The sequence below is a fragment of the Aythya fuligula genome, chromosome 10, assembly GCF_009819795.1.
Source record: "Aythya fuligula isolate bAytFul2 chromosome 10, bAytFul2.pri, whole genome shotgun sequence".
NCBI classification, from domain to species: domain Eukaryota; kingdom Metazoa; phylum Chordata; class Aves; order Anseriformes; family Anatidae; genus Aythya; species Aythya fuligula.
This window is the reverse complement of record NC_045568.1, coordinates 9,868,711-9,891,403: the sequence shown is the minus strand read 5'-3', so window position 1 is coordinate 9,891,403 and position 22,693 is coordinate 9,868,711. Positions and strand designations below refer to the sequence as shown.

Sequence of the window (22,693 nt, the reverse complement as noted above, 5' to 3'; positions counted from 1 at the left end):
GAGCCTGCAGTGGGTACGGTGCAAGGGAGGCATGCTGGGGACATATGGAGGTATACAAAGTAAATACAGCTGGGGTGCAAGGGGGGTGCAGTGAGGATGCAGCAGAGATAGAGGGGTTGCAATAGGGCTACAGGAGGGGATGTGGTGTGGCTGCAACAGGGTTACAACAAGGACGTACAGAGGTGGATGCAATGGGTTACATCAGGGATGTAAACAGGATGCAGCACAGTGGCTGCAGGGGTACAAGGGCAAAATCCAGTGCTGCACCCTAAACAGAGGCAGCACAGCCCTCTTGCACCAGGCCCAAAAATACGAGAAAATTAAATTGGAATTAACACCAGCTCCTGAATAATTGCAAGCACAGCGCATCAAATTCTCACCATATCTGTGCTTTGATAAAGCATGTCCCTTTGGCCTGCCTGGCTGGAAAAGCTGCAAGAACTGGCGCGCACAGCCTTACAGGTCAGAGTTTACTCCAATAACCCAAAGCTTTTGATACCATGAGCTGCTGGAAGACATTCATCGAACCAAGTACAGGCAAGTTAAAGCAGACATAATCCAGCTGTGCTGCCAGCTCAGGATGGTGTCAGTAACCAAAATCCTGGTTTCCAACTGGGCTGGTGAAGCCAAGGCACAACTGTTTTAGGAGTTTCATTTAAAGGAATTCCCAGCCAAGTGAGGCTAAGCAAAGAAGAGCTCCAACTAAGGTGACCTAAGCAGACATGAGTCATTTCATGAGTTTCTCAGCACTGTTTGCATCATATTTGTTTGTCCACACCTGCTGTGCCAGGCGCAGGGCTAGAGCAGCCCAAGGCACCTCCCACGGGACACGTGCGGGCAGTGAGTTACAAAGGGGGTGTTTGGTGCAAGTCACCTGGCAGGAACCCCCCGCAAACAGCCGTGATGAACCGCCACACTTAAATAGAGAAGCTGAAACAGAAACTTGCAATGGTTTTGTGCTGAATCATGGTGGGAGCTAGCTGGGAGCCCACGTACCCTGTTCTGGCCTGCTCCAGCAATCGCAGCACTGGTGCTCACGTTGAAGACCGGTGCGTGCACTAACCTGCCCTGTATGCCTGGTGTCTCCTCTCAGCACAGACACAGCCCATTTTGGCAGCTGAACAGGACGGGGTCACCCCCATCTCACCCCATGGCTGGTGGTGGTGTCTCGTAGCCAGGTGCTGGCCACCCCCTCCCTCAGCCAAAATTCCTCATTCCTGGTCCCAGCGTCAGGAGCGGTGCGTCCCACTGGGGCAGGAGCATGGCTGTGATGTTGTGAGGAGAGGGGCAGATGACTTAGCCTGTAGTCAGAAACAAAAACACATTTCTAAATCAGAATAGCCACAGGATTGCAGCCAGGAAAAAAATAAATCAGAGTTGGCTGGCCTTTGCCCTCAGAAAGGAGGCAGCAGGACAACCACAAACCATCTTGTTTCCCATAGGAAAGTGGAAACTCTGGCTGTACCCAGGCCTGGGTAGCTACGGATAACCAAAGCTCTGGCTTCACCAAGCCGGAGAGCAGCACTGCTTCACCAGATAAAAGGCTTCCACGCTATTTTCCACCGCTGGGTCACACATCCACAGAGAGCACGGCGCGATTACTTGCAACCACAACAAGCGACCGCACGCTGCTCCGGCGATGTGAGTCACCTTCCCGGGATGAATCCTCCCTGCCTGCTCCCACTCACCGCACGGTGCTGCCAGCAACCCCAGGGACACCCCAGGACCTGCTGCTGGCAGCGCCTTGCCTGTAACGACAGGAGGCCAAAATGCAGCCCAGGGGCAGGGGCAGGCTCCCGGCTCAGCCCCCAGCACCTTTGTCGCACAACCGGGGAGCACGGCAACAAGTGTACCTGGCTTCCACAGCACGATGAAGCAAGACTTTTAGCAGCTTTGAATAATTTTTGACTCAAAGTCGTTGCATATATTGCACGTGTTTTAATTGCACGTTTAACTGCTAACGATTGCCGTGTACTAATTGTCACAAAAAAACTTGCTTATTTGGTGGCTGCAACACCTTTGTGTCTGCGTACTTCAAAGCCCCATCTAATTGCCACATGTCAAGGGCTTCCTCCAGGGTTCAGTTCAGAGCATCTCAAGTTCTGTGCCTCAGCTACACAGCCTTGCTCAAGAGGCTGAAAACATGACGAGGCACTTTACCTGCAACTGCTTTCGCAGGCAGGCTTTCCTGCTTTAAATCACTACTCAACCAACACCGAGCTATCACGTTTAAAGGAAAACCCTGTCAGAGCCCTGCACAGCAAGGAGCTGTGCTCCAGCAGCGATGTACCAGGCAGAACGTGCACCTTCCAGACCTGCAAACAGGCTGAGCAGGGAAGGAGACCCTGCTGACTCCAAACAAACACCTTTCACCTTGCACAGCTCGTTTTCACCCCCAGCTAACTCTAGATTCCTGCAGGGTGACGTGAGGACAACCATTTGTGTTACAACAACATTAAAATCCCTTCCCAAATGGCCATATTTGGTCTGCAGCCTGGTTGTGAACTTTAGCAACACAGAACAGCCTCAGTGCTGTTACTGATTAACTTGAAATTCCACAGGGTGACGATAAAGCACTGCCTGACAGCTGTGGTAAACCCAAAGGCCCTCACCAGCCCCACTCGCCCAGTGCCACCAGTGAGCGTGGGCCGGCTCCTGCTGCCGGCACACAATGGGATGAGGCCTGGCCCACAGCTTCCTCCCCATTGCCCCTTCCAGTAGGGCTCAGGAAGCATCAGAGTGGCCAGCCCCGGCTCTCCAGCAGGGAAAACAAAGCTGTGAGTGCCCCGCATGGCAGCCGGGGCCATGACTGAAAGGAAACGTCTGCACCTGAGGGGTGAGGAGGCTGCTCCAGACATCCCGTGTCCCCGTGGGGACCCCAATGAGACATACAATGGACACATCTCACCCCACCCATCTCTCAGCACCGTCCTGGGAAGGGAAGATGATGGAGAGCTGAAGTGCTGCTCCAGAAATAGCAAAGCCCCAACACCTGTGTGGTGCAGGGTCCCACCAGTCTGACCTCCTGCCCCCAGCTGGGGGAGGTTTTATGGGAAGGTGAATTAGGGAACAGCCTGCAGCTGCTGCTCAGGTGGAGGCGATGTTTTTGTGCCAGCATCCCTCAGGGCAGGGCAAATAGAATAGGAACAGCATCCTGTAGCAAAGCAAAAAAGATGTGTATATCAATGGCCAACGTCAGGGGTGCTTGTCACCCTTGTGGTGGGCGGCAGGGACAGGTACGGCACCCGCAGAGTGGCTGGAGGTGCTCTCGTGCAAGTCCGGGACAGCCCGGAGCTGGCAAAGGCTCCCGCTGCATGTTACAGCTTGATACAGAGCAGAGTACAAGACCGAGCAGTAAACGGAGAGATAAAGCAGTGTGGGAAGGAGCAAGAGCCGCCCAGTAATGTTGTTGTGTTGCTGTCACCTCTGCAGAGGGTGACGCCGGCTATACTTCTGATCAGGTGCGGCCTGGAGGGGAAAGTGGAGCTGAGTCAGGCTCTGACAGCAGCCGCCCTTGGGCAAACACAGCTGCAGGAGGAAGGGCACCCAGTTCAGGGCTGAAACCCTCAGAGGCACCACAGCCAATGTTTTTGATGCTGGGGTAGCACAAGCAGGCCTGGTGTGGCATTTTGGTGTCTCGAACACACACCGAGGCTGTGCCCGTGCCATGAGCATCACAGGATGAGGCGGGAGGCAGGTTCACCCCCACCCCGAGCTGCTGCTTTCCCTCCTCGCTGCCCAGAGCTGGGAACACAGCAAATCTTTCGTTCCCCAAAATTACACACAGCCATCTGTAGCCTACGAGCTTCCTACTTACCTCCTTTAAAACAAGGCTACTCCTCAGTGTGGAGAGGCCCTTTACATCGCTTTAGAATTTACTGTTTTCCTCTGGAGTCTGTCCTGCCCAAGCAGGGCCTGAAGGAGAGAAAGGAGCTGGGACAGGCTTGCTCCTGTCCCCCTGGTGTCCAGGACAGTTCCTGTTATTTCTGACCACAGAACAAACCTGTTTAATTAATTAGATGGTGATTAGAGCTAGTGCTTCTGGATATGGCATTAAGAGGGGCCCAGCTGCCCTTCCCCAGCAAGTGGCTGTGCAGGCAGGGCAGGGGTGCACTGGGGCTGTGGGGCTTTCTCAGGAAAAGCAGAGAGGATGTGAAAGCACGCTAACAACCGAGAGAAAATTCCAGAACACATAACACCATCTCGCCTGACTTCTTGTTATACCTCCTGTCCCATCCACTGTGCACCATGGGGCTCCTTGGACCAGTAGCCCAGGACTGCTGTTTGCTGGGGACACTTGGCTGGGAGATTTTGGGGCTGGGGCCATCACATAACTACCCATTACTGAGCTGGGGCAGCTAAACCAGGCCAGAGAAGCAGAACAAAACATGGGCACAGTCAAAACCTCCACGATCAGGGTATCCCCCCACTATCATGTCTCACTGGAGCTTCTGGTGCCCACCACTTGCGCCCTTCAGGAATCCCCATCTCCCCACCGCTGCCTCCCAGACCCCTTCACCACCAGCCCCCTCCACCTCCTGCTGCTCCAGGCTCACCCAGGGAGCCTGATCCTGGCCCAGGATGGCCCCAGATGGTGGCCAGGGCTGGTGGGAACCCCACGGTGGGTGCCTCCCCATCAGGAGGGGTGCTGGGGGCCGGCAGAGCAGTTGTCTCTCTAGGACGCAGAGGCCAGCTCAGAGAAGCTGGTTGTCCCCAAAGGGCAGAAGTGCAAAGTCTCAGCGCTGCCGTGGGAGATGGAAGTGAGGGAAAGGAGGAAATGGCGATTCCTGTTCGTGTTTTGGATTGACAAAGCTGAGCATGCGTTTTGACCTCTCAGCTGGCTGCAGGGGGACGGATGCACAAACACACACACACATGCACGCGCACGTGTATATATTTATAGGCACGCTCCCAGCGGCTCATTTTGTCCGAGGCCCTGAAGATGTTGCTCTTTGTCTTGTTCTCGCTCTTCTATTTCAGCCCATCTCTGAGCCTAAAAATCTGCTCCTTCAATGTGAGGTCTTTCGGAGAAGCAAAAATAGCCAGACCTGAAGTCATGGATGTCGTGGTAAAGGTACGTTCATTTGCCTGGGGGATACAGATGCGGAGCTTTGCAGGCGCTTCTTATCCGCTTAATCTCGCACTTCATTTATTCATACTTGAATTTCAAGTAAAAGAATGAGTGAATAATTGAAACCATTTATACTGTTAGAGTGAAAATCAAGCCTGCAGTTCAGCAGGGCATTCACAGTTATTTTAGCTTGCGTGAGAGTATAACAGAAACAGCATTTGCTATTTCCTTTGGAAACTGAGTTAGGAAAAGGATGAAATTTTTTGTACACAGTAAAAATAGCTTTTGCTTTGAATCCACAGAGCTTTGTTTTGCAATACTCTATTTACCTTGCTCATGTGCTAATTATTCTGAAATATCCTTGCCTAATTAAGTGTATTCTCAAGATAGCAGAGTATCATCTTGGAGTGTGGTGCAAAACTGAAAAACCTGAGTGCTAATTTATATAAACAAAGCCTCACCAACTTGCTAGCTCAGTGGCAGCTGAAGAGAACTTTCCCATTTGAGTGGAAGGAGGGTTGGGGACTTTCAGCCTGGAAGCACCATCCGTGACACCACGGTGGCGGAGGACGTGGTGCAGGTGCTTGTAGCATGCCCGTGTGCCCCAAGCTGCAGCAGGAGGGGCTGCTGCTCTCTGTGCTTTAATCCCGTTGTTGTGAACAGCTGGAGAAGAGGGTTTGCTGCAGAGATCAGACCTGCTGTTCGGGACTATCTTTACTACAGCCAGTGCTACATGTGAGATAAAATAAATGATGGCAGCATATGCATTTGCTACAGTTTTATGGGATGAAAGGGACTTTTTCACAAAAACATCACCCACAAAATTTGAACATCAAAACCAGCTCACACTGACCCTTCTCTGCAGCCCCAAAAACGCTCTGCTCCCAAGTTCCCTCTCCCAGCTCCTGCGTGGGCCGGCAGCATCACCAAAAGGAGAAGGGCTTTGCTTGAGTCACTGCCCGCCTCCAGGACCCCGTGGGCTGTGCTCCTTCCACAAAGACTTCCTTCACACCAGTAACCACTTCTTTCTAGCCTCTTCCTAACCCTCCAGGCTTGCTTCTGCTCTTTCCTGTTGCAGATCATCTCTCGCTGTGACATCATGCTGCTGATGGAAATAAAGGAAGCCAAGAACAGGACGTGTCCCCTGCTGGTGGAGAAGCTCTCTGGGTAAAGCGACGTGTTGTGTCCCCAAGGCTGGCACAGGGGAGGGCAGGAGGCCGCGTGGCCAGGCGGGCATCCTTGTGCTGCACACACCAGCTCTGACCACAGCCTGGGCTGGATGTTTCCGAGAAAAGCTTAAAAATAAATAAACCTCACAGCAGGCAAGAATTGGGCAGGATGCTCGGTCTGTGCCCACCTCTAAGACGAATCTGTCTCCGTAGCCAGGCAGCTGGTTTCTCTCACCTGGGGCATAGGCGCTGATGTGAGACCCACGGGACATCAGCTCCTCTGCCTTTGGCAGCACGGCAGTGAGCTAAGGCAGCCCCTCTCCTTCCAGCCAGACGAAAGGGCAGAAGGAGCAATACAGCTGTGTGGTCAGCGGGCGGCTGGGCAGGAAGACCTACAAGGAGCAGTACGCCTTCATCTACAGGCAAGTGTGCTTGGCGGGGGCAGCACGCCCACGGCCGGCCCCCAGCACATCACCCTGCCCTCCTGCAGCATGGGGATGGGGTCATGAGGACCTCCAGCAGCTCTGCTATTCCACTGCAGGCAAAATCTGGTATCGGTGAAACAAACCTACCAGTACCCTGACACCCAGCTCGGGGATGAGGATGCCTTCTCCAGAGAGCCCTTTGTCGTCTGGTTCCAGTCGCCAAAAACCGGTGGGATGCTCTCAAAAACGTGTCCTTCTGCTGGTAGCAGGGCTGGGGTGGGTAAGGGGCAGTGTCCAAGCCCCTCGCTGCAGCACCTGCCCCTCGGCAGCCCCAGCTCTGTCCTGCACTGGTGGCATTTGGGTCTGGAGCAGGTTTGCAGCAGCATGGCACGTCCTCACATCCCCAGCTCGGCCTCAGCGCTCGTGCTGCAGATGCTGCAATTACCCAGCAAGCGCCCTCTGATGTGCAGCCAAAGCAGAAGCTGTTTCTTCTTTCAGAAAAATCTTCTGGCTTCCAAGCCAGTCTCTTTGTGATTCATCGCGTGTTTAACCATTATATTATTTCCTTTTCTTTCGCTTTGTTTTTAAGCTGTCAAAGAGTTTGCTGTAGTCCCTCTGCACACCACACCAGAGATGGCAGTACGGGAGATCGACGAGCTCTATGATGTGTATTTAGACGTAAAACAGCGCTGGGACACCAAGGTTGGTGCCACATACGTGTCACTATAGCAGCTCTGGGACTCATTCACCCCGCACAGTACTCAGAGCCTGATAACCTGAAAACTGTTGACACCGAGCCCCAGATTTTGAGCATCTCTTTGACGTACGTTCATTGAGGTCTCTACCTTTTGACCAGTAAATGTGATCCCTGGTAAAATTCCTGCCCCTTCTCTGGCTTCCAGCCAGGCAGGGATGGAGCTGGGAATGGCAGGGCTCATCCTGAGCAGCACAGCCGTCAAAATCAGGAGCTCTTCAGTAACTACACTATAGCAGAGGTGCAGAACCTCCTCCAGGAACACAACCATTTTTTTTATACTCTTTTCTGTTCTTCCATTAATGGCCTAGCGTGTGCTTCCCTAGGATTGTGAAATATTTAGGTTTTTCTTCTTATGGGGGTCCAGATCAGTGAAACTTCCCCTGCCACCAGCACTGCCTCTCCCCTGTGCACCCCAGCTCGGCACAGGCAGCAGCAGGCTGGGTGCACGGCCCCTGCCAAGCCCCAGATTGACTGCCTTTGAAATCCCTCCTGCCTTGCAGAACTTCGTCTTCATGGGGGACTTCAACGCCGGGTGCAGCTACGTTCCCAAGAAGCACTGGAAGAACATCCGGCTGAGGACCTACTCAGAGTTTGCTTGGCTAATTGGTGACAAAAATGACACCACGGTGAAGAACAGCACAAGCTGCCCATATGACAGGTAAACACACAGCCCGGCCAGTCCCTGCACAAAACACTCACAGGAAAAGAAAAAAAAAAAGTCATGGGAAGGTGTCACTGACTGTCAGACAAAGCAAACTGTGTTGCTCTGGGGATGGAGCTGAAATCATCCCATCAGCAGGGAGAGTTGCAGCTGCCACGCTGCAGAGGGGCCTCAGCTTTGTGCCATGGTTTTGTGCTGAGGTTCTTGTTATCGTAGCCATAATCTGAAGGGACAAACACAGAGCCTTGTTCTGCACAGCTGGTGCGATGCCTCACCCTGCCCCGGCACATGGCAAATCCTGCTGGGGCAGGCAGCTCCCTCGGCAGGGACAGGGCATGCAGCAGCTTGCTAGAGCACAGGGGCAGCCAGGACTTCAACCCCTTTAACGAGCTCCTGGATCAAAGCCTGGCTTTGGGACACGCCAGTCCTTGGTGGCTTCTGTGTCCAGACTCCTGCTCTGAGCTCTGTGGTGGGTTTCGATGCAAATCATTGCACGTTGGCTTCCAAGGCCAAGGTATTTGTGTGTCTCGCTGCCAAGGAAAGCAGTCGGCCAGCTGCAGCACAAAGCAGCTGCTGGCATCTCTCCGCAGCCAGCCCCGGGTGGGGACAAACCTTTTGTAGCTGTGCCTGCGTGGAGGCCACCTTCCTGGCCACCAGCACGGCTGGCGCTGGTTGTGGAACCCATGCTCCATTCCTTTGCCCCTTGCAGGATCGTGGTCAGCGGGGAGCAGCTCAGCCAAGCCGTCATGCCGCACTCTGTCAATATCTTTGATTTCCAGGCGGCTTTCCGGATGACCGAGGAGCAGGTAGGCACAGCACAGCCCACGTGGTACCGCCGGGTTCCCTCAGGAGGGTCAATGCCACCTTGGCCAGCACAGAGCCATCTCCCTGCAGCAGGGAGGTGCAGACACAAGCACAGCTTGGGCCATGCATCCACCCAAAAGTGATGCAGCGTGCGTGTGTCCCCTCCCCAGCGCCACCAGGACACCTCTGAATGGGGCTTGGAAGGTGCGTGGCTGCTCCCAGCACCCCTGTACCTGTCTCTTGCAGGCGTTGGGGGTGAGCGACCACTTCCCGGTGGAGTTTGAGTTGAAAGCAAAGGGCGGCTTCTTTGACTGGTTAAAATCCAAGTTCTCAAAGAAGAGGAGAGGAAGAAAGAATCGCCAGGCAAAATCATGAGCATGCTGGATCTGCTCACATGGAGTGACAATACAAGGATGCCACCGGGGCTTTCAGCAGACCGGCATCGCTATACTCACAGCAAGTGCAATATTTAGCAGGAAAAAAAAAAAGTTTGTTAAACCAAAAATAGAGTGTGAAGGTGATTTAAACCTTCAGGTTATTTTTCTGATTGTTATAAATAAATCATATAGAAGCAGCATACTAGACTTACTGTACCAATCACCCATGTAAAGCAGTAACACAAAATGCTTCCCTGTGCTTTATTTGTAACACCTGAGGGGCAGAGACCCCCATGTTGGCTCCTCTGCTCCCTGTCAGCAGCAGAGGAGCTCGAGAGGATCTCTCTGCATCGTGTTGTGCTTCAGGGCTGCCACCGACAGGACACAGGGCTGCTCATGGCACCTTGCAATGTGGAACGTACAAAACATCGCTGAACTTGGGCTGCTTGGTTGGTCTGCGAAATGCAGTCTGCTCACAGCGTCAAGGGCTTGGGGAAAGACAGAAGGAAAAGACAGATGGGCAGACAGCACGAGTCCCTTCCCGGCGCTGACACAGCCACAGGGCAGCAGCAGTACCACACGGGTGGTCGCACTCCCGTCCCGCTGCCAGGTGCAACCCCCTTCCTGGCTCGCAAGCCTCAGGTGAGAAATCTTGCAGAGCTCAGATGAAAGGAGAGCAGGATCAAAATTGCAATTAAAATCTGATTCCAGCACCCTCACATGGAAGTGAGCTGCTCCCCTCCTTCCCTCCCCCCCCCCGCAAAAAAAAAGTCACTGCAGCCAAAAATTCTCCAATAAACCAGATTTTAACGCTGCTTATTTAACCTCAAGGCACAGCGATCTGCTTTCTCAGATCAGCCTCTATTTAGTGCAAACCCTGTCGCGCAGAAGACATCAGAAATGTGCAAATAATCCAACAGTTTGTGAAGGCAAATATTCACACTCTTTAATCCACGCCCCTCATTTTGTCTGCTGACCAGGGGAGGGCTGGCAAACAAGATACTCTTGTAGGGGAGGAAAACAGTTTGGCCTTTGTGAAAACGGCCTGTCTGGGGAGAAAGGATTTGAAGAAAGAAAATAAATCTGGAGGAGATCATGCCAAAAGGGGGACAGCAACAGTCCCAATTTTCAGTAGCAATTAATCTGAAAGTGATACAGCATTTCATAAGCTCCCTTGATTAATGTCGCAGCCAAGGCAAAAGGATAGAAAGAGCCTGATTTAGAACAAATATTTACATTGGGATTTTTATAGAAATGCCACTGTCTGGCTGACAGCAGCGATGTTTCATGTGAAGGTTGAAATCAATCTAAGTCTCTGGCCTCGCATCTTTGTCCACATGACGGATGCTTTCTGGCTTTCATAAAGAGGCAATGCACAAAGGAACAAAGCTCACTCCAGCAAAGCAATAATGGATATATTCAATCATGAAAAATATGTAAATATGACTACGCTTTACTGGAAAAGGTTTATCCTTATTTGCGACATCGAACATTATGCTTCATCCAGCATTTGAAAACGAGAGGCATGCTCAGACACTAATTGCTGCAGTGGCTGCAGCCTGGGGCATGGTGTTAGCAGATGGCACTCTGTGGATGGCACAGAGGAGGAGAATTTGAACTGCAGAGGGACATCTGCAAAGAGCTGCTCCTCTGCACTTTTGGAGGACTCAGAGCAGACAGGCAGCATCGCTTCATAACATTGCAGAGGGGCTGGGAGGTGCCCAAAGCTTGTACGGTCAGCACAGTAGGTCTCTAGATATATTCCCATGCTTATCCCACACATTCATCAGACAATACTGCAAAATATATATATATATATAAACATTTAACATTTTATGCCTTCTCTGAATTTTCCACACCAGGGGATCATTACCCAGTTTTCCCGGCTGCAGAGATGTTTTTAAATAGTTCAAGCCTCTGGGATCCTGGATGCTCTGCAGCCAGAACAAAGCCCCTCTTTAGATGAAGGAGGCTTCTGGAGCTTTATTTACGACCAAACAGGAGTTTCACGCTAGAAATCAGAAATGGCCTGGGGAGACTTTGTCTTGCGCGAGCCAGGTCTCAGCTGAGGGCTGGGAGAGAAACAAAGAGGCTGTTCTGAGGCTGGAAGCTCTCCGCTTCCTCCATGAGGGCCTTGGCCAAGCACAAACAAAAAGCAGAGAAGGTTCAGCTAAACAAAAGGTGCCGAGCCCTTTGGCCCTGGGCGAGCATCGCCTGCCTCCCCTCGGGTACTGGCAGCTGGGAGAATGGGAAAATAGGTCCTGGTGGCAGGGAGAACAGGGGGACACTGGTACAAATCTGCACGGTGACCCACCTGGACACTGGGGGTGCTCTGTATGTCCCCCAGAGCAAACTGGGGCAGAACACACCGTGTAGGAAAATGCAGTGCTGGGGGAGCATTAAGAAATGATAAATAAATCATTATCAATCAGATAAAACAAGCTGTCACATGCTGTTTAACGAACCAGGGTCAGCAGGGCTGGGGACTGTCCCCTCTCTGCAGCAGTACAAGCATCCCCAGCTCCAAATTCCTCCAGCACAGTAATACCCACGTGCAGCACAGCCCCTTCTTTGTGTTTACACCCATATTTGTTTTGCTTTTCCAAAAGTTTAACTGTGCATGAATACAAACAGAAGCAAATCCAGCCTGCACAGCTTCCAACGCTCCTGCTGCTTCCCTGCTCCTGTGGCAAGGGGAGGCCAGCAGCCGGCACCAGTCACCCACCAAAGCCACACCAGTCATGGGGTGTGCAGCAAGCCCCCGAGCTGCAGCCCCAAAGCAGGCTGTGATGTGCTGTCACCCCAAGGGAGGCCAGCAGCAGAAATATCAGGGGCAGAGAAATCAGGGAGCCTGCTTTCTTGGTCATTAAAAGCATTTCCACAACCTCTGTAAGCCCCGCGCCCAGGATAACACCGGTTCCTGCCTCCTCCAAGCCTCTCTCCACCCCTCGCGTGGGGAGCTACGCGTGCAATAAATATTATTATGGCCCCCCCTGGTGGCACCAACATAAATCCCGGTGCTGGTGGTGCTACAAATCCCAGTATCTGTGTGGGCCCAGTGCTATATGGACACCCACACCACAGCACCACCTATAAACCCGGCACGGGAAGGAGACACAGCTCTGGCCACAGAACCTCATGGACCTGTATCCCCACACACGGTGTCATGCAGCCCCTTCCCGCTGATCCTCCAGAGTTGACCCCAAAACAGCCCTGCTCTCACCATGTCTGTGAGTGAGCTGGTCACAAACCCAGGCCGCAGTTGGAAACGCGCTGTGGTGACCATTAGGAACCGGCCCTGCCCAGCTGAGGCAGACAGCGTCGGGAAACTGGGATTTTGGGGGGTCTTCCTGCTCAGCCCCCTGCCTTCCTCAGACGCGAGGCCACCTCTTCACCATCCCTCACCTGGTAGAAAAGCATGAATGCCCTCTCTGTGCACTCTGGTTGTCTATCTGGAAGGAAAAACAAGGTTAAATGCTTCAGGTGTCACGTTAAATATAGCGTCTCAGCTGTCGGCGTTTGCACAGTACTTTCTATTAGGCAGAAGGCAGATTTATAGGCGTTAATTTACATATTGGCAAAGGAGACAGAAACCTTCAGTGAAATGCTCTGCAAATGCTGGTAGTTGGACTGGGACCTCCTTTCTGTGCCTCCAAGCTAGGAGGGGGCTTGGCCCCAGCTATTTTCAGTGACGCCAGATGCAAAAATCCCCCAATTCCCCCCAAAATCCTCAGGACATTGCTGTCAGAAAGAAATATCCTCGTAACCCCTCAAAGCAGGGCCAGCTCCTCCACAGGGCTCAGAGGACTCACAGGCTTCGAGCTCAGCGTGTATGTAAATATTTGCAGTACCAAGGTCCTGCAGAAAGGCCGTTCATCATAGGAAGGAGCTGTCAAACATACCTCTGGGTCCTGCTAAATTATATTTGGCCTATCAATTTTTTTTTAAAGCTCACATATATTAGCCTTTCATTCGTGTTATATAAAGAATGCACTTTAAATTCAGTCAAATTAATAGCGACACAACCATAAATCCAGCCTGATCTCGTGACATTGCCAGTATTTTTTTCTGAGCGTGCAATACAAATTCACAGCTCTGGAAACGAACCCTGCAAGCCTGGGAAATGCAGGGAAGCAATGGAAAAGCATTTTCCCAGGCGGCCCCATGGAAGCGGGATAGCACACGAGGGATGTCTGGCAGCGGGGCTGTTTTGATGCCCTTCTGAGAGAGGGATGTGCCAGTTGGTAACACAGCCTGCCCTGCTGCCCAGCTCTGTGCCCTGCCCCGTGTTAACAGTCTCACTTCAGCATCCCAGCTGCTGCCAACTTGATGCCTGTTTGTACCTAATCTCTCTGGGCAGTTTTTTAAATGCACTTAGGACATAGTTTGTTTCCTTTAAGCAAGACAAGTGCATTAAAATGCAGCGTAAAAACAACAACAAAAAGGCAAAAATAAAACCGATTCAGTTTTAAATACATTTGGAAGCTAAAGCTGCCCACAGAATAAAACAACTGGAAACTTCACAATCTTGCTTTCCACAGAACGACAATTAGAGGGGGAAATGATTGCAGGGTTTGCACAATCTGAATAAAAACAGTCCTGCTAAGCAACAGCCCAGCGATCTGCACTGCTGACGCACGTCATGAACACCACAACAGCTTGATGCTTTTTGGGGGGTGCAGGGAGACCCATCCTGGACACAGGAGGTACCCTGCACAGTCCCAGACCCGACACAAGTTCCATAAAAAATAAGGTGGGTTAAAAACAAAAATGTATATACCTTTAAAAACAAAATGTATATTTAAGGTCCACAGGGCTGTCCTGCTGGTGGCCTGGAGCGGGAGCAGGGAGCCGGGCCTTGAGGCACTGCCGCAGGAAGCCTGAGGTGACTGAGGAAAACACATCCCCAGGCCAGCAGGCAAGAGGCTGTGGAGAAGCCACGCTGTGGCACTACACACACGTGCTTAAAAACCAGCCAGTCCGCTCAGATGACTGGAATTAAGCACATGTGTGGCTGCCTACAGAATTAGGGCCACCTGGAACCTGAGGAGAAACAATGCAAGTCCTGCTCGGACAAGCTCAGAAGAGCCCCCACAAGCCACGCAGCCTGTGCTCTGACTGGCCTGCACCAGGGCCATACCAAGCCTCGGGTTTTCCCCCAAAAGGATGCATGAATTTGGGCCCACATCAGCGGGGTGCCACAGGGCACTGGGCTTAGAAAGGATGCGTCCTGTCCAGCTCACCCCACAGTCCTCCCAAGCGAGACCCCAGGGCATGGCAGGAAGGAGCATGGCAAGAGGTGACATCCCAGCCCCACAGCAGCCTGCCTGCCATGAAATAACCCCTCAGACAATGATCCCAGCCCATCGACTTCAGACAACTCTCCTTAATTCCAGCTAACATGATTAGACCAAGTGGTAACAGGCAAAAGGAGGCCTGGCAAGAGCAGGGCAGTTGGGTAACACTGGTTACACAGGCACAAGCCTCTCACGTTTACTCAACCTGACAGCTATATTCAGGCCTTTTTTTTTTTTCTTTCAAAATTTTAAATAGGAGGTTCAAGCTGACACAGCACAAAGCTAATGAAACGTAATTAACTACAAAAAGGAAACAATCTGATAAACCTGGGGCAGGAAAGTCCTTGGCAGCAGCTGCTGGCCTGCTGCCTCTCGGGTTTCAGCGGTGCTTCCAGTGGGAGCTGTGTTTGGGAAAACAGCTGCTGGTTTCCATAGCCGTGTGCTGGAATTGGCTGGCCCAAGGTGCCATGCCAGGAGCCACCTTCTGCAAACAGCCCTGTGGTGCTGCTGGAGAGCCCCACGGATGCCACTGGCAGGAGCTGCTTCACCACTTTCTCTGCTCTCCAGCCCCGCTGATCCCCCCCATCACCGCAGTCTGTGCAGAAAGACCTGGCACAACACAGCCATATCTTGCCATGCTGATGCCGTGGCTCAAGCTTTCACAATATGTTTTGGTTTAGCAACAAAAAAAAGTGAGGTTACAGGAAAACACAGAATGGCACCAAAGTTAGGCCCCAGTTTTTAGATGCCTCCTGCATGGCTCGTGGTCCAGAGGTCACTCGGCCTGTCTGGAGCTGCTACACACTGTAGGTTTGGTTTGGACTTCATGGACTACATATGAAAAGAACCCGGTGTTGTTTTTAACATGCACATTTTAATGAAGCAAACATTTCTATTTAATAAGTTATAAGATACAATTTTACAATCCTGCATTTTATTCCAGTTTATTTTGTTTTCACTTCCTAGTTTACAATGTAGTGAGCATTTCACATTAAGGCACAAAAAAGCACAGTAAAAAAAAAAACAACAAACAACCGTCCTTTATTTCCCAAATCAACTGTGCTCAAGGGTAGTGCATCCACAAGTAACTACAGAACTGTAAGCGTGAACTTCTCCATAGGGAGGTGACATTTCAACAGGTTTTCAACAAATCCTATCTTCTCCTAATCACAGAGTTAAAGCTCATTTGGAGAGTTTTACTAAAGCCCCAGCAGCTGACAGCAATTCTGATACACACTTGGAAAGTAGTATTGAGTAATCCAGGACAAACAGATAAGTTACAATGGAAGTTTTCACTCCTTGACCCTAAGCATGAATCCCCCTCACAGCACTGAAGGGAATTTTGGAAGAGATGAGCATGCTTCGGGCACGTCCTTGGACTGAGATATAATAAAACAGTTTGCACCAAAACCAAGGGTTTGTTGGTTCTTATTGCCATTGTGTCAGCGCATTTACACACCCACCCGCCCTCCCACCTACTACCCAAGTACAGATGTGGGTCTCCATGCCCAGGAGGGGTTTGCACCATCTCATTTATTGCCTGCCCAGCAGCAGCCAGGGAAACTGCTGTTTCCCTTCACCATTATACTGCTGTGCTCTGACCTGCGTGGATTTTGGGTCACTCAGATGAGAGCTATGCCTGGCTTGGCAAGCAACGGACTATAATGCAGCCGATCTGGGAGTTGTTCTTAAAAGGAAAATAAATCAGTAAGCATGTTGGGAGTTACCTGTAAAGCAAAGTTTTAGAAATTTCACCAGAATCCCGAGCTAATTAAAAAACGCATTGCTAGCATCACGGCCAAAAAGCTACCTGTATAGATTTACAAAGCATTAACATAAAGGCTGAAAGCTCTCAGGGAATAATTTTAAGTCTGCTTTTGGTCTGCTATAAAAGATAAACTTTTCCTAAATGTAAACCATTAGCAATGCATTTTCAAAAACATTTCAAATTTGAGTGGTAAAGCCACTTTTAGTAGCCTTTTATTATGTTAAGCATTAAAATTGATCAAGTATACAAAGGCACCTATTATAGTACCAGTTTTATCTCATTTCTTTACAGAAAAGAATTTGAACTGGGGACAGCCCAAGTCATATTCCATAACTAAAATGTAAAGTCTCCAGTCAAATAAAATCAGTAGTTAAGATACCCAATTACAAAGACAAATTCCAGTTTTCAATTAACATCTAAAGTCTTTAACATCCACAAGGGAAATTAGTGTCTAGTTATCCACATGATTCTCCAAACATTGACAGTGACCTGGACAGTACTGCAAAGGTACAATTTGAGGAGGATATTAAATAGATTTACATTATGTTGATAAGTAGAAGAGAAGTGAAATGCTTGTAAAAAACAAAGTTACAGAATTTACTTCTGAGTGTATTGAAATGTGAGCCGTGTGTATCTAGATACTGCATTTTGCAACAGGACTGCACCCAGTATAACTCTACATCTGAATTGCAAACACACAGACTGACTCGGATGTGGGTTGGGATTAAGGAACAGTGATATGGAAGGGACTCCCAGGAATGTGCTCGTCGCCCCACTTCACCGCCAGGACGTAGTCACCCCTCTCCTTGACGACGTAGGTCACGTTGTACTGATGGCTGCCCAAATGCTTGATGGATACTTCTTCACACGGTATTGTAGGCCCGTGGACGCCGACTAACAACATATTTGAACCTAAAGCAAAATAAGAGACTGTTAGCATTCATGAACTTAAGCAAACAAGCGTGATGACTGTACCACAACATTAGTTCCATAATATTACTACCAGATTTTGTTATTTTAATTCACAATTCAGAGCAGTAATCTGAGGTATGGCTAAATGAGTTTGGTTTAAGAGGGGATTTTATTTAAAAATCCTCAGTCTCATAGAGGCAAGAGTTTATTTGTGCACTTTGCCGGACCTGACATGCTACCATTATCTAATTACAGCACAGGAGAGTTTAACACTGTGAAACAAGCAGGCACTGCCTCTCAGGTACTTGCTCACAGGTCAGCAGCAGCCTGTCATCTGCCCCCCACAACGCCTGCAGGTGGTGATCAGCACTCACAGCTTATGGGAGCACCTTGCACTACAGGCTACGATGCACCAAGAGGGATGCTTAAGCTTAGCAGCCTGCCAGTTCTCATGCCATAACCCCATTTTTCTTTCAGGTGCTCCTGGCTAAGAAAAGCCATTTGGAGAGGGCATGGAATCTTTATAACCTCTTAAGATTGATTTGGTGAGCGCCATGTAGCACTTAGAGTGTTTTTTTTTTGTTTGTTTGTTTGTTTTTTTGTTGTTTTTTTGTTTTTTTTTACAGCCAGATCAGCACCTCGAGCTCTGAATTTCAACTTCACAAAATGCTGATTTACAGCTAAAGCTGAAATCAGGTCTCAGTTTGCTGCCAAGAGCTCTCATTAATTCGTAGCTGCCAGCTCACAAAGTCATGCTCTTCCTCTTTCTTAATGCAGAGTTTGCAATTAACTGAATGATGTTTTAAAGCAAAAACCACCCAGCTCAGACACCATAACATACAGCTGGTTCCTATACCCTTACCTGCTTTGCTGCAGTCCACAGAAAAGGAGCTTTTCTGACCCACAAAAGCCTTTGAGAGTCCTGCTCCCCGGGAAACCACTTTGCTGGCATCCGAGGTGGATTTGGGAATGGCACTATAACAGGTTTCAGTCGATGACCTTGTCACTGACTCTACCATGATGGAAGAAGTTTCGTTTGCACTGCCTGGGCTGACCAGTCGCTGTCCTGGAAACAGAAAAGACTTCTGAGACTCAGATTCACCCCATCTGAAAGGCATTTAGAAGGAGGTTCTGAAATCCTCCTAGTGACTAGCATGCATTCTGCATCCAAAATGCATTTTCAGAGGAGCAATTTCCTTCTTCGGTATTTAAACCAACATCTTCCAGTAACACTGGCAACAATCCCATCCCAGAGCCCTTAAGTGGTTAAAGGACCACAGGAACTTCAGGATTCATTAAGCAAAGCTGGCCGCTGGAGAAGAGTTAATTGTGCTCCAATCACCAAAATGCCAAAAATGGCTTGAGTTGGCAGAAAAGCAGGTGCAATTTCGCAACAATCCATTTTGAAAGCAGAGCATGTCCCAGCCCGGGGGAGTGCAGTCCCTACCATCTGCCCCCCGAGACCACCACCACGTCTGGGCACCAGGAAGGATTCCTCTAGCTTGGGGCAGCAGTAGAGACGAACTCTAGCCTATGCTTCAACACAGCACTGAAGAGAAGGAGCTCCTAGATGTAAAACCAGCCTTCCTCACATCATCTGAAAGCCCCTCGACACTATGGCCCTTGGTCAGGCCATGGCAGCACCAAAATGAGACCAAGAGGAGCATCATTTGTGCTGTAAGTCTCCAGGTTTCAGGGGCTGGGGAGGAAAAGTGGGTAAACAAGTCGTATTTCCCCACTGCCAATGCAACTCCTTGGAGCTAGGTCAAGATCTAGCACTTCCCCTGAAGCTGTTTTACAGAGCTGAGCTGGTGAGCTCCATGACTGATGCTTCTGCAGCCCGCAGGAGGTTCTCAGCATCTCCCCGAATCCCTAACCTAGAGTTTGGAGGTGATGAGGAAAAGAGTTCTTTGCCTCTCGTGTTTTTGGGCACCAGGCATCTAACCCTGACTGCTGCGCTATCTCACAGGGACATACTTGCTGAGTGACACAAACTACTTCAGGCACGCAGTAAATACTGGTTAGCTTTTTACCTGTAACCTTTGCCTTGAAGGGGCTGCCCACTATATGGTTAGGTCCACCATATTTAACTCCAATTAAATAGTTTCCTGGAGCCATGGGTGTGTACATGACTTTGTAACCTTCTGGAGTTTCCTGGCAGTCCATTTTCACCTTTGATGGCCCTTCAATTGTAACAGAGAGGGTACCTGGACCAGCCTTGGTCGTGTTAATGAAAAACTCCGACTGCAACCCTAGAAAGACGTAGCACAGTAAGACACACTCTTCCTCACAGCCTTTGTTACAAAAGCAGCCTCAGTTATTAAATAGGAGCTGGTGATCTGATGTAATGGACAAGAGAGCCCTTCAGGACCGAAAGGGAAGTGTCTCGGCATCAAAAGGCCGACTTAACGAGGAAAGGCACAGCTCTTTAAACGAGGGCCTTTCTGCTGGGAGCTGGAGCCCGCACTGAGGCGAGTTCCTTCGTGTCTAAGCTCAGGGAAGTTCAGAGCCGTCCCACCACATGGGCTGTAAATCAGTGGTGAAGGGCCCACAAGAAAGCCTGAGAGACGACAAGGGCTGAGAGGTCTCCTGGAGGAGCCGGGTGTTTGAACTGCTCTGCAACAACACTCCAAGCAGTTTGTGGAAACAAAAGCTTGTTTAATTACAGCATCTGGCTAACAGAGCTGAATTACTGCTCTTAATACTAAGCCAATGACACAATGCCAGCAGCACGAGAAGAATTTAAAAGTGAGGCTTTTCAGTCCTCAAGTAATTTACTGTCAAACTGGCTTCAAATATTTACGACCTTTGGTCGCTGCATCAGACGCTGCTGACAAGGAATAAAGGGCTCGAGTGCCATCAGAACCAAGACAGCTATGGGAAAGTTTACTACAGAGAGACTGAAGCATCTACGTGTGGTGGCAAACCCGGGGAAGTTTCTAGCCTTTCTGCACAAGCTGTGTTGCAATGCTGGAAGAGCCCAGAGCTCCCAGAGGCACCGTCCCCGAGCACGGCAGCAGGACGCCTTACCAAGGAGGCCGGGCAGCCAGCTTGCAACACGCACTGCTTAGCCACAGAGAGGTCCTGGTGCAGCCCCGTCCCTTCCCACATGCTGCTAACAGCAAACAGGCTCTGCCAATTAATGCATCAGAAGCTGGAGGAAAATTAATTTCCCAAAGCAGCAAGCCTCACAGCTTCTCCCCGCAGACTCCTCGCTCGGGAGCCGCGGCTTTTTCCCAGCCCCAGCTGAAGGCTTGCCTTGTTGGAGGCTCCCGGGGGACACGTTTCAGGTGCTCAGCCCCCAGCTATTGGGGTCTGACACTGGGCCATTGTTCGAGAACGCTGCTCCCAGGGCACTGAGCCTTTAGCAGCGGCCAGGATTCAACAAGGGGGCACAGAGTAACCTTACTGAAGTTGAACAGTGTGTTTAGATTAAAAACAACCCCAAGCACCTTTATAGAGGGAGGAAAATTCCCCCGTCCCTGATGCATCAGTGGCTAGCATTAACGAGTGCTTTTGTTTCCACCTATTAAAGCAGCGCAGGCTGCAGTATCTTTATTTTACACAGTATATCCATATGCTTCCAAAACTAACTGCTTGGTTTCTCCAGAACAGCACAAGCTTTGGCTGAATAAACACAGTATTTCTTCCAGGGACAAAAAAAAAAAAAAAAAAAAGGTATAAATCCTCAAAAGACAGCAGTGGATAGCATAAGGGGAACTAGCTGCTGCCTTGCGTATCAAAGGGGAAAAAAAAAACAGCTTTATTCTGCTCTTCACCTGTGTGTGTGGCCCACAAAAGCACACAATTAAACAAATCAAAGCGCACATTCTGGAATGCTTTCATATTTTCTTACAAAGACCAAAATCATACAAATGAAAAAAAAAAATATCTACATTCTTGAGTTGAGAACTGTCAGATGGGGCAGCCAAAGTAGATAAATAGGTGTCAGATTTCCAAGTAGTGTCAGTATTCATGCTGCATCTGAAGCATATATGAAATACTACAAACAGAACACAATCCATCATATTCCCTGGGTTTTACACGCCATGTTACATTTAACTTGACATTTCTTAGAGGTGCAAGCACTAAGGAAAAGCTAACTGGGTACACCCTCGCACCCAGTTGATTAACAGGGGTATGCAAGTTAAATGAGACTCCTTAAACTAGTCAGCCGGCTGAACAACTGCATTCACTACAGGAAAAGCTTCCAAAAACCCTGTTTTGCTGTTTCTTCTCATTACCAAGTTTCAAGACAAAGGAAAATAAAAACTAATTGACTACATTTGTTCCCCCTCAGTATTTCACCCACTCTGGAGCATACATGCAGGGCAGTCACCGACTGCTTTCTGACAGCTGTGTAACTCTGCAAAAGCCTCTGTCCCTTGCAGATTCATGTGTGGAACAGGGCCAAAGCATCTCCAGAGCTTTGGGGGACCACCTAAGCAGAGTTCGGCTAACCAGCTCAAGTGAACTTTTGCCGCAGTTGCTGCTTTACAAAGGTTTTAAGTTTGTTAAGGCTCAGTGTAGCATGCAGACCTGCTAGTGATGTTATGAGACTTCAGGAGCATGCGAGAAAGCAAAATTAGTCTGCACACAGGTCAGCAGAGAATGTGTTAGTTCAGCTGCCTCAGCAGAGCAAGTCGTGTAAAAATACGCCTAGAAACAGCTTCTGGCTCCTTCAAGGAAGCCAGAAGGCCAACAGGTTTGTACGGGAGCACTAAAAGAAGGGTTACCCGTGGTACCGCTCTCCAGGCCCGGTCCGTACGCCGTGACGAGCGCAGGGTTGCCCGCCTGCCCGGGCTCACCAACGCGCACTTTGAAGGGGCTGCCCACCACGTGGCTTCCATTGAACTTCACGTCGATGGAGTGGATTCCGTTCTCGTGGGGGATAAACCGAACGGCGTACTTGTCTGCAGGAGAGAAGAGGCTTTTCTGACATTTCGGAGATGACAGCAGCAGCAGCAACTAAACCTAACACAGAGCTGGTTAGCAGCCCAAGCAAGGCTTTCATGTTTCAACATATTTTGGTCCTAACATAAGCAAACTTGGCTTTCCACGCTTGTATTTAAGTAGAAAAAACGATGTATTTATCACAGGAGGTGTCACGGATTGCATTTTCACCTTGTCTACCAGGAACTGATCTCAGCTGTCATCCAGCCAGCAGCGTGAGTCTCAGGGTTATGTGCCTCACCCGCGAAACCAGAGGTGACAGCTGAATCACAGCCCAACCTGTCAGTGGCAGACAGAGCAGCACACTGGGCTTCCTTACAAAAAGCAGCTGGTAAAAAGCAAGTCAAGTTGTACCAGCAGGCTGAGCGTGCTGCTCTGACACCACAGACGTGGCACCTTTAAGTTATTCAGCAATTTGCTGGTATTTCATGTTTTTGATTAACCCAGAGGAGTGACTGACCTTCCCCAGCTGGACCACAGCTAGACTGGCACAGTACAG

General features: G+C 50.0%; 2 protein-coding genes across 5 annotated transcripts in view; one reads left to right on the top strand and one right to left on the bottom strand.

The window, feature by feature from the left end:
- The first annotated feature begins 4,937 nt into the window (after positions 1–4,937).
- Positions 4,938–9,369, top strand: DNASE1L3 (deoxyribonuclease 1 like 3). The gene is made up of 8 exons (XM_032194166.1): positions 4,938–5,074; positions 6,150–6,238; positions 6,570–6,662; positions 6,782–6,894; positions 7,255–7,367; positions 7,923–8,080; positions 8,793–8,889; positions 9,134–9,369. The coding sequence occupies exons 1-8, from the start codon at positions 4,943–4,945 to the stop codon at positions 9,260–9,262; spliced, it is 924 nt and encodes a 307-aa protein (XP_032050057.1). The 5' UTR covers positions 4,938–4,942; the 3' UTR covers positions 9,263–9,369.
- Positions 9,370–15,489: 6,120 nt separating this feature from the next.
- FLNB (filamin B) overlaps positions 15,490–22,693 on the bottom strand; it is a 69,549-nt gene continuing 62,345 nt past the window's right edge. For 3 of the 4 annotated variants that reach the window (XM_032194370.1, XM_032194372.1, XM_032194368.1), the window contains 4 exons: positions 21,978–22,154; positions 19,275–19,493; positions 18,104–18,307; positions 15,490–17,241 (listed from right to left, as the gene is read on the bottom strand). In XM_032194370.1, the coding sequence (XP_032050261.1) occupies positions 17,054–17,241; positions 18,104–18,307; positions 19,275–19,493; positions 21,978–22,154 (788 nt within the window). In that variant the 3' untranslated portion in view covers positions 15,490–17,053. The remainder of the gene's footprint in view (positions 17,242–18,103; positions 18,308–19,274; positions 19,494–21,977; positions 22,155–22,693) is intronic. The other variant, XM_032194371.1, reaches the window with a different exon arrangement.

Bases quoted from the DNA above. Each gene is read 5' to 3' on its own strand.
- DNASE1L3 (XM_032194166.1), top strand. From the start codon at position 4,943: ATGTTGCTCTTTGTCTTGTTCTCGCTCTTCTATTTCAGCCCATCTCTG. The intron at 6,895-7,254 runs GTGGGATGCTCT...TTTGTTTTTAAG, and splicing joins GTTCCAGTCGCCAAAAACCG to CTGTCAAAGAGTTTGCTGTA. The intron at 7,368-7,922 runs GTTGGTGCCACA...CCTGCCTTGCAG, and splicing joins AACAGCGCTGGGACACCAAG to AACTTCGTCTTCATGGGGGA.